This window comes from Pygocentrus nattereri, chromosome 3 (genome assembly GCF_015220715.1).
Source record: "Pygocentrus nattereri isolate fPygNat1 chromosome 3, fPygNat1.pri, whole genome shotgun sequence".
Taxonomy (NCBI): domain Eukaryota; kingdom Metazoa; phylum Chordata; class Actinopteri; order Characiformes; family Serrasalmidae; genus Pygocentrus; species Pygocentrus nattereri.
Window position 1 is genome coordinate 5,645,106 of NC_051213.1, and position 9,973 is coordinate 5,655,078.

A 9,973-nucleotide genomic window follows, 5' to 3' on the forward strand; every position below is an offset into this window, starting at 1 on the left:
GAGTGGATCAGACACAGCAGTGCTGCTGGAGTTTTTAAACACTGTGTCCACTCACTGTCCACTCTATTAGACACTCCTACCTCATCAGTCCACCTTGTAGATGTAAAGTCAGAGACGACAGCTCATCTGCTGCTGCACAGTTTGAGTTGGTCATCCTCTAGTCCTTCATCAGTGGTCAAAGGACGCTGTTGGCTGGATATTTTTGGTTGGTGGACTGTTCTCAGTCCAGCAGCGACACTGAGGTGTTAAAAACTCCAGCAGCACTGCTGTGTCTGATCCACTCAGACCAACACAACACACACTAACACACCACCACCACGTCAGTGTTACTGCAGTGCTGAGAATGACCCACCACCCAAATAGTACCTGCCCTGTGAGGGTCCATGGGGGTCCTGACCACTGAAGAACAGGGTAAAAGGGGGCTAACAAAGTATTGAGAGGAGTGTAGAAACAAGGAGGTGGTCATAATGTGATGCCTGATTGATGTATATAGGAAAGAAATCTACATGATATAAGCACGTATTTTTGCACACGGTTACAACACTTTATCTTGTAATACAACCATTAAAATATTCAAATATGAAAGATTACTGTAGGTTATTAATGTTTTATGCTATTTGTGCCAAACATTCACATTTGAGTAAATATATAACTCATATTAGTAAATGTGAAATCTTTGGAATCCATCCTGCGGCAGGTGGCGCGGTGGGTAGCGCTGTCGCCTCACAGCAAGAAACGCCTGGGTTCGAGTCCCCGGCCGGGTGACCGGGGCCCTTTCTAAGTGGACCTTGCATGTTCTCTCCATGTCTGCGTGGGTCCGTATGGCCAATTGGACATGCTAAATTGCCCCTGGGTGTGGGTGTGAGTGTAACTGTCTGTCTGCCCTGCGATGGACTGGCGACCTGTCCAGGGTGTATCCTGCCTTCCACCCGATGACCGCTGGGATAGGCTCCAGCACCTCCCGTGGCCCAGAAGGAGAAGCGGCTTAGAAAGTGTGTTTGTGGGACCCATTCTGTAGGACCACTCTTGGATATTCTTCAGTCTTCACTGATGTCTGTTAAAGGCTGTTGTGCTCTGGAACCTCTGGAGCCAAAACTCATTCCCTCAATGCAGAGTTTCCTCCGTCCCACTCCAGAGCATTTCAAGGAGATTTAGGCCATCTAGTGGTTGATGTTGTAGCTGCACTGTGGGGTCAGCTCTGCCTGCGAGTCTTCAGGGCGGCTGTGAAAGGCTTTAAGTAGGATTTACTGCTTGTTTACACCTGAAGCAAGTTTGAGATGCCAGGACTGCTGATTTCACTACATACACAATAACAAGGGCAGGAGAGCAGCGGGTTTACAGGGCGCACTGCTGCCACCGCGTGAAGACTGTCAGAACTACAGCTGCAGGCAAAAGTTTGTGTGAACACAACATCAGCAGCAAACTGCTTTAAACAACATCCCCTTTCTGCAGTCTTAAAGTATCATATAACAGAATAATAATAATAATAATAATAATAATAATAATAATAATAATATTTCCCTCCCCTAAGTCGTCTTTCTCGGGTCAACATTAATAAATGTTGTTCTACTTTGATGCTGGAGCAGAAATGAGCTCATGGGTTTGTATTTAAGGGGTAATGCTGTGGTTTTATCTTCTAAATCCAGAAGCCCCAAAGACGATGATCCAGGAGCACGTGTGACTTCATCCAGTTTCACCAAGCAGCACACTGTAAACACAGTGACCGCCCAGCTTCCCATCTGGACAGCTGTCTCACCCCAGCAGTGCACTGTAAACACAGTGACTGCCCAGCTTCCCATCTGGACAGCTGTCTCCCCCCAGCAGTGCACTGTAAACACAGTGACTGCCCAGCTTCTCATCTGGACAGCTGTCTCACCCAGCAGTGCACTGTAAACACAGTGACCGCCCAGCTTCCCATCTGGACAGCTGTCTCCCCCCAGCAGTGCACTGTAAACACAGTGACTGCCCAGCTTCCCATCTGGACAGCTGTCTCACCCAGCAGTGCACTGTAAACACAGTGACCGCCCAGCTTCCCATCTGGACAGCTGTCTCACCAAGCAGTGCACTGTAAACACAGTGACCGCCCAGCTTCCCATCTGGACTGCTGTCTCACCCAGCAGCACACTGTAAATACAGTGACTGCCCAGCTTCCCATCTGGACTGCTCTCTCACCCCAGCAGTGCACTGTAAACACAGTGACTGCCCAGCTTCCCATCTGGACAGCTGTCTCACCCAGCAGCACACTGTAAACACAGTGACCGCCCAGCTTCCCATCTGGACAGCTGTCTCACCCAGCAGTGCACTGTAAACACAGTGACCGCCCAGCTTCCCATCTGGACAGCTGTCTCACCAAGCAGTGCACTGTAAACACAGTGACCGCCCAGCTTCCCATCTGGACAGCTGTCTCACCCAGCAGCACACTGTAAATACAGTGACTGCCCAGCTTCCCATCTGGACTGCTGTCTCACCCCAGCAGTGCACTGTAAACACAGTGACCGCCCAGCTTCCCATCTGGACAGCTGTCTCACCCAGCAGCACACTGTAAATACAGTGACTGCCCAGCTTCTCATCTGGACTGCTGTCTCACCCCAGCAGTGCACTGTAAATACAGTGACTGCCCAGCTTCTCATCTGGACTGCTGTATCACCCAGCAGTGTACTGTAAACACAGTGACTGCCCAGCTTCTCATCTGGACAGCTGTCTCTTCCATCAGCGCACTGTAAACACAGTGACCGCCCAGCTTCCCATCTGGACAGCTGTCTCACCAAGCAGCGCACTGCAAACACAGTGACTGCCCAGCTTCACATCTGGACAGCTGTCTCACCCAGCAGCGCACTGTAAACACAGTGACTGCCCAGCTACACATCTGGACAGCTGTCTCACCAAGCAGCGTACTGTAAATACAGTGACCACCCAGCTTCCCATCTGGACAGCTGTCTCACCCAGCAGTGCACTGTAAACACAGTGACTGCCCAGCTTCCCATCTGCACAGCTGTCTCACCCCAGCAGTGCACTGTAAACACAGTGACTGCCCAGCTTCACATCTGGACAGCTGTCTCACCCCAGCAGTGCACTGTAAACACAATGACTGCCCAGCTTCCCATCTGCACAGCTGTCTCACCCCAGCAGTGCACTGTAAACACAGTGACTGCCCAGCTTCCCATCTGCACAGCTGTCTCACCCCAGCAGTGTACTGTAAACACAGTGACTGCCCAGCTTCTCATCTGGACAGCTGTCTCATCCATCAGCGCACTGTAAACACAGTGACCGCCCAGCTTCACATCTGGACAGCGGTCTCATCCATGAGCGCACTGTAAACACAGTGACCGCCCAGCTTCACATCTGGACAGCTGTCTCACCAAGCAGCGCACTGCAAACACAGTGACTGCCCAGCTTCACATCTGGACAGCTGTCTCACCCAGCAGCGCACTGTAAACACAGTGACCGCCCAGCTTCCCATCTGGACAGCTGTCTCACCCAGCAGCACACTACAAATCCAATGACTGCCCAGCTTCCCATCTGGACAGCTGTCTCACCAAGCAGCGCACTGTAAATACAGTGACCACCCAGCTTCCCATCTGGACAGCTGTCTCACCCAGCAGCGCACTGTAAACACATGCTGTAATAGAGTTTAGCTCTTATTAATAATCAGTTCATGTAATAATTCTCTGTGAGAGAGATTAGAGGCACTGAGGTCTTCAAACTGCACAACTCTGACTCTAAATTCTTCCACATTGGAACATTTTGTGTCAACTATGTTTTTGCACCTTAATGATGAAATTGTGCTTAAACATGTAGGAATTCTCCTTTAATGCAGCTTTTAACAGCTACAGATATCAGTACTAAACTCACACCTGCCTCAACAGCAGATGCTCATTTCTGTGATCTGTTGACTGAGGCATGTTAGAGGATGAAAACAATACAACTGTGAATTATCTAATCAACTTTGTTGTTTTCAGTCCTTCCAAAGGAACATCCTCTCTTTAGGCCTCATCCAGTGTGGTGGCAGTCTGTATCACTGTCAACACTCAACTGTGCTCTTACCCAAGTGGCCTCATCCTCATGCTTCTTTCAGTACATTGAACATCATCGTCTGGACATCAGCTGTGCGTGTGAGCTGGGATTTTAGATGAGTATAAGTATATATACTGTACATTATTCTACTTATAAAGGGAATATATAATGCTTTCCCTTTCATTTAGTGTGTTATGTAGCTTTTTGTGCGTGTAACATACAAAGCTGAAACTTTATGCCAGAGGGAGAAACTCTTTCCCACAGAAACCACTTTTCTCAGCTGCCTGAGGGCTGAAGTTCCCCAGCCCTTTCCTTTGTTACACAATGATGTAATCCCATAACACAATCCTTCTTGCCCACCTACCAGCGACCTCGGCATGCCCTCGCACAACGCAACGCAATTCATCGCATCACATCTACCAAAGACCGTGTACTGGCAGAATCACTCCGGCGCTTGACCGGTCAGAACCAAGTGAGCGAGCTGACTAATCAGAACGTACTGGGTTCATCAGGAAGGAGGGGCTTAAAGACACAGGAGCTCTAACAGAGCGTTTCAGACAGAGGGTGAGTAGAGATTTCCAGTATGAGGAAAATATTTTCTCATGTACACTGAAGCATGTAAATATATTACAGTAGACCCCAAAATAAAATGATGAACATTGGAAAAGCAGCTCACGTCTAGCTCTCCTGAGTTTCTGTGAATCGCCAGACCTGAAGGCAGCATCACTGACTTTCAGCAGAGATCGGACCTCTGCATTCATCCAGGGTTTCTGGTTCGGGTAGCACGTCACAGTCCATCCTCAATAATCCCTGTGGGTTTTCCCCGATAGCTGGTTGCGGTCCGCATGGAAGAGCAGCCGGATGCCGATCTGGAAGGCTGAGTCCGGCATGCTGTCGTTTAGCCATGTTTCTGTAAGACAAAGTACAGACCGGTTCCTCATCTCTCCGGAAACACTCGTCCTCAGTCTCAGAAGGTCCAACTTGTTGTCCAGGGAGCGGACATTGGCCAGGAACAGTGACAGGATCGGCGGTCTGTTAGCATTAGCTTTTAGCCTAACTAGCACGCCGCCCCACTTGCCCCTCTTCTGCCCCCCCGCACACCACTCTTGCCCTCTGTCCGCTGCACTCTGCTCCGCCACATTGGTGTCCGTAGTAGCTGCAGTCTACCTAACCGATCTCTAAAAGGAGAGATGGGTAACAGCATTCACTGTGATATCCGTAATGTTAGCGTTCAGGTATTCCGGCGTGGACACGTGCACAGTGAATTATCTATTACCTGTTTCCTGTGTCCACATATGTCCATAAAATGTCCACAGCTTGGCTCCATTCCAGCTCCCAGCACATCTGAGTCTGGTATGAGGTGTTTGACAGCTGATCATCGCCTGGCTCAGGTATGTTAGGAGTGCTGCTAATAACTTTAGCATAACTTATATACGGAATATCAGCAGACCTGAATATCAGATTCATTGATCTGTAGAACTGTATTTATTTTATTGTATTTATTGCAGTATATTTTAAATTTCTACACAAAGTCAGTTCACCTGTTTTTCCAGGTCTGTAGAACATATCAGGCGTGATGACGCTATTGTACTATACATATACACAGTTGTAAAAACAATAAAACAACTGTAATCTGTATTTTCTGAAAGCGACCTGGCTGCTTTTTCATGGGCTTTGCTTTGGATTGCAGAGTAAATTATTTGAAAGTAGAAGTATTCAACATTTTTACCAGATTAACAAGGAAATACAAAACTGTAAAATAGTGATTTTCCAGACCCCTTTCAATTACATCACTGTAATTCATGTGTGCTTATTATTCTGTTTCTCCTTCTTATTATTATTTTAGAAGTTGAGAAAATGATACCTTCCTTAAAAAACGAAGCAACTGTGAAATAGTAATTGTAAAAAACAAATTTTTTCTTTATTTTAAAGGTTAATTACTATAAAAAGGGATTTAAACGCGCTGAACTAGATTTTTAAATTTTGCAGCAGCTCTGTAATTCTGTCACTGCGATGTAAACAAAGTCATTTAGTGGTTTCATATAATTTGCCTCGTTATAGAGAAAGTTGCAGACTTGGAACCATGTGCCTATTATTATTATTATTATTATTATTAATACTTTTTTGGTTAAATTTGTTCTGAAATGTATGACGGTAGTATGTACTATAGGTAATATAGGTAATGTTTGTATGTTTATAAAATAATATACAATAATATATATCAACATAAATAATACCCTTTATCCATCCTCAGTAGAACAAGAATTTAATAATTGAGAAAAAAAAATCTTGCCTACAATCTTTGCTATAAATAATGTTACATTTTAATTCCCTTAAAATATTTAAAGTAAAAGATTTACTTAAAAATAATTTAAAAATTTAAAAATACATATACATCCTACATCGTGAGACATCTTGGGATGTTATTATAGCCAAGACATCTTAAGATCCGTGTCTATGGACCTGTCTTAAAGACATGTCTTCAGTTCTAAAGACATGCCTCCAGATGTCCTAAGACGTCTTCATAATGTGTCTTTAGACGTGTCTTAAGACATCCCAGGACACGGTGACGGCTGGGTGTGTAGTCCGACAGTGCTGAACGATTCTGACTGTAAATTTCTCTGGAAAGACACGTTTCACACCAACCGTTCTGAGTGATCTTACATCTAAACCACAGACTGATTCACTCATTCTGTAAATTCAGTGGAGTTCCCCTTTAAGTAAACCTGTTAGAACCTTCTGTGGGTTCTAAGGAGCTACAAGCACAGACGACTGCCATCAGTTGAAACTGGTACTCTTGAAGGAGCAGCTCAGTGGTTTAGATAGGAGGATGGAGGGATGGATGAAAGGACAGCAGGCATTGGTGGATGAATGTTAAAGTTTCAAAGCATTAAAAAAGCCTCAGATACTCTACAGCAACGTCTCTCTGGTACCTTTTGATTCCTAAGGTCGTAGATTCTCTAATTGAATCGACTTATTTTCATCTTCATTAACACTTTTCTACATTAAACCAGTATAAGGCCTTTTCTTATCATGGTCCAAAGCACTGCTCACGCTTAAATTTGCAGTTTACTAAATGCACATATTATACACACACACACACACACACACACACACACAGGCACACACACACACACACACACACACACACACACACACACAGGCAAACACACACACACAGGCACGCACACATACACACACACACATTTGACACACACATCACATCACAAAAGCTTGGTTCTACTGTTACCCTGGCAACGGAACACTTCAGTTCTGATTCTACTGCAGGCGTCACTTCTTTACTCACCTGTGAGCTGAAGAGACGCGTTTACATACCAGAGCAGATACTTTGCAGCAGACTTTGAACTGAGAACAGTAGGAATATGAGTACGTATCTTCTGTCATCACAATGTCTTAAAGTAACATATAATACAATAACAATGATAATAACACAATAACACTAATAATAATGATAATGTCACAATACGCCGTGGATATGGTCAGTACTGGAAGAAAACTGGACATAGTTTATTGCCAAGTGAGCATAATTAGGCCTGTTTAACTGGATTTAGTGCAGCTTAGTTTGTAAAACACTGAATAAAAATCCTTGTAGATTATTAGTGGTTATAATTATTAATTATATATTATTTAATCGCAACAAAACTTTAAAAAAAAATATTGTAATGAGTATCTTGTATCAAGACAATTTCTTGAAGCACAATATAACACAATAATGTAATAATAATGTAATAATAATAATAATAATGTCGTATTTCCCTCCCCTAAGTCGTCTTTCTCGAGTCAACATTAATAAAAGTTGTTCTACTTCGATGCCTGAGCAGAAATGAGCTCACGGGTTTGTATTTAAGGGTTAATACTGTGGTTTTATCTTCTCAATCCAGAAGCCCCAAAGACGATGATCCAGGAGCACGTGTGGCTTCACCCACCCAGTCCTCTCACAGCCTGTGGGTGCTGGGGGGTCAGCTGCTTCCCAAAGCTGACCCTCTTCAGCAGAAAGGACCAAATCCTGGAGAGGTGGAGACAGCAGGAGAGTCTCCAACAGCTTTGGAGAGAGATGGAGAGAGAGAAGGAGCTGAAAGAGAGGGAGCAGAAGAGAGAGAAGAAGGAGCAGAGGAGGAGGAAGCTGGAAGAGAGGAGGAGGCAGCGAGAGAGGGAGAAGCAGAAGGAGATAGAAATGGTTCAGTGGAGGCTGCAGATCCTGATGGAGCGGCAGAGAGTGGAGGAGGAAGAGAGGCAGGAGCTCCAGAGACTCAGAGAGCTGGAGAAAGAACTGCAGCTGAAAGAGCTGAGAGAGCGAGAAGGAGTTCAGTGCCTCTTCTCAGGGCTGTTACAGTGATGGCGTCTGATTGATCTGCTCTTTTTCCTCTTCATTGACTGATGGAGTCGTGGATGAAGAAGGAGAGGCTGCAGTTCAGCAGTGATGAGTTCTAGACTGACTGTGTGTGAAAGACTCATCACTGGTTCTCAGCAGTTCTTTAAAGAGGGTGCAGCACTTTGAGAAACGCTGCATTGGCCACTGCAGAGAAAGGCAGTCCAACACAATGAAGCAGAACTTCCAGTCAGACGAACCAAACCTGGACTGGGCCGTTTGGATCTCTTCAGCTAAGCTAAGTTAGCGAGGAGAAAGGACCTGGCTAGCATTAGCTTAGCTAGGAGGCTCCACCTCCAGACACCAGAGAAGAGGTTTAATTTCAGCTGATCAGCCGATCGACTTCGCCTCCTCAGATTTGAGTCATTATCTTCTAAATCCGCGTCAGTAAAGATTTTGATGGTCAGAATTGAACCTGTTCTCTGGTCAGCAGAGCTGACAGCATGCTAGCTAAGCTAACGCTAACCTGGTTAGCAGCGGCATTTAACCCTTAGGAACTGGTGTTAGATTGAAACTTTGATGTGGAGGAAAAACCGGCACTAATTTTATCTGTTTGGATAAAAGTGAGTGAACTGGAATTACTTGAGAGCCCAAACAGGCTGCGCCCTGTTTTTAAGGAATTGTCCAGCTTGTCAGACTGTGTGTGTGTGTGTGTGTGTGTGTGTGTGTGTGTGTGTGTGTGGAAGAAAAACGGCTGCAATGGTTTCTGTCCACGCTAAGAACCATTCACACGAGACAGACAGACAGACAGACAGGAAGACCAACAGATAGACAGACAGGCAGACAGGTAGACAGATGGGCAGATGGGCAGACAGACAGACGGATAGACAGGCAGACAGACAGACAGGCAGACAGACAAACAGACAGGAAGACAGACAGGCAAACAGACAGACAGGCAGGAAGACAGACAGATAGGCAGACAGACAGGAAGACAGACAAATAGACAGACAGACAGACAGATAGATAAACAGAGAGACAGACAGAGAGACAGACAGACTGATAGACAAACAGAGAGACAGACAGACAGACAGATAGATAAACAGAGAGACAGACAGACAGATAGACAGACAGACAGACAGACAGATGGCTGAGGTGATTTTAGTGTTTATATCAGTGTATAGAGCGTCAGTGTCAGTGCTCTATAGTGGGCAGAGTGACTGAGACTGAAATACAGCAGAACTTTTTCTCCAAGGCATGTTTCACTCCTCAAACCCAAACCCAGCAGAGACTTTATACGGTTTCTATGATTATTACATCAGCAGGTTTGTTGATCAGTAATAATGAATAATGAATAATAATCCTAATGCATGAATAACAGACAGACACGGTGACGTGAACTACAGTGTGTAAAACCACCAAAGATGAATAACAGCTTTCACTTCTTCATCTCTTCAAGTCTTCACTCCAGTTTCTATTTCTTTTCCTTCTTTTTCTTTATCTGTGTCCGTCGGTTTTTCCTCTTCTTTCTTTCTTTCTTTCTTTCTTTCCATCTCTCCTCCTCTCTCCACTCTTTCTGCTGTTTCTCTCGTTCAGTCTGAGTGTAAAAGCCCAGAGTTGATGGTCTCAGTC

General features: G+C 45.2%; 1 protein-coding gene across 3 annotated transcripts in view; it reads left to right on the forward strand.

The window, feature by feature from the left end:
- LOC108432142 (putative uncharacterized protein DDB_G0271982) overlaps positions 1-9,250 on the forward strand; it is a 10,417-nt gene extending 1,167 nt beyond the window's left edge. Inside the window, exons 2-4 of one of the 3 annotated variants that reach the window (XR_001858207.2) lie at positions 3,960-4,106; positions 4,382-4,578; positions 7,917-9,250. Coding sequence is in view for 2 of the 3 variants with exons in the window: in XM_037536763.1 (XP_037392660.1) it covers positions 7,931-8,371 (441 nt within the window). In the remaining variant the exon portion in view is untranslated. The other 2 variants (XM_037536763.1, XM_017705796.2) reach the window with 2 other exon arrangements.
- Positions 9,251-9,973: the final 723 nt, after the last annotated feature.